The sequence below is a fragment of the Monoraphidium neglectum genome (assembly GCF_000611645.1).
Source record: "Monoraphidium neglectum strain SAG 48.87 unplaced genomic scaffold scaffold03471, whole genome shotgun sequence".
In the NCBI taxonomy this organism is placed as follows: Eukaryota; Viridiplantae; Chlorophyta; class Chlorophyceae; order Sphaeropleales; family Selenastraceae; genus Monoraphidium; species Monoraphidium neglectum.
Window position 1 is genome coordinate 5,473 of NW_014010158.1, and position 987 is coordinate 6,459.

General features: G+C 66.4%; 1 protein-coding gene across 1 annotated transcript in view; it reads left to right on the forward strand.

Annotated features, from left to right (window-relative positions):
• The window catches only part of MNEG_12848 (putative Protein strawberry notch), a gene marked incomplete at both ends in the record, with an annotated part of 6,064 nt that extends 5,142 nt beyond the window's left edge, over nt 1-922 (forward strand). Inside the window, 3 exons of the mRNA XM_014038680.1 lie at nt 202-290; nt 544-728; nt 849-922. Coding sequence (XP_013894134.1) covers nt 202-290; nt 544-728; nt 849-922 — 348 coding nt within the window. The remainder of the gene's footprint in view (nt 1-201; nt 291-543; nt 729-848) is intronic.
• Nucleotides 923-987: the final 65 nt, after the last annotated feature.

A 987-nucleotide genomic window follows, 5' to 3' on the forward strand; every position in this document is an offset into this window, starting at 1 on the left:
GGGGGGGCCTGGGGGTGGGGGTGGGGGAGGGCACCAGCGCCACACGTTGTGTTTCACCCGAGGTGGCGCAGCCCAGTTCCGAGTGTGCGGGCCACGTTTTGCATGGCAGCTCAAGACCTGAACTGGTGTGTGTGCCGCCCACTTCATGTGCTTCTGTGAACCCCCCCTGCCTCGCCCCTGTGTGGACATTTAATCCCCCAGGTGCTGCAGGACCCGGCGGCGGCGGCGCGCAGCCCCATGTTCCGCCTGCAGCGGCCCAGCAACCGCAACAGGCAGATCGAGACCCTCACGTACATCAAGAACACCTACAGGCAGGACGGGAGGGCAGGATGTGGGGCGCCAGGGTGTGGGATGACAGGTGCATGTGATGGACGGGGAGAGCATGATGCAAGCTTGCAGGTGGGTACTAGGGCATTTGAGGCGGCAGGGTTGGAGCATCAGGGACGCCCCCTGAGTTTACGTCTGCCTGCCCCATGGCGGCACGCGCTCCCAGCGACCCCCCCGCCCTATACCCAGTGCGCAACCCTCCCTTGGCCGCACCAGGCCTGCGCGCAATGAGGAGGAGGCGCGGCGTCACTGGCAGTTCTGGCACGGCTTCCTGAGCACGCCCGGCAACTGCGTGCACGCGAGCAAGTGCGCGGCCAAGCGGCGCGGCTTTGAGTGCACCGCGGGCAACTCCAACGAGACGCGCGAGGTCATCACGGGCGCGCTGCTGCCAGTCTACAAAGGTGGGCGGGGCCAGGGTCACGCACTCCAGGGGAACGCCTACTTCGGGGCGCCTGGAGTCGGGGCCCTGCACCTGTGCAATCGCATCCTCGTGCCGGGTGATGCGCTGGTTTGTCTCGCAGGGCGCGGTGGCCCCTCATTACCCACGTATCTTGAGCATTTGGGGGGGGGGGGTAATGTGTCACCACCTGCTTAGTCCTAGCGTCTAGCCCCTGCCAACACACCGCTTTCCCTGAGGAACACGCTCGCTCGCCCTGCATC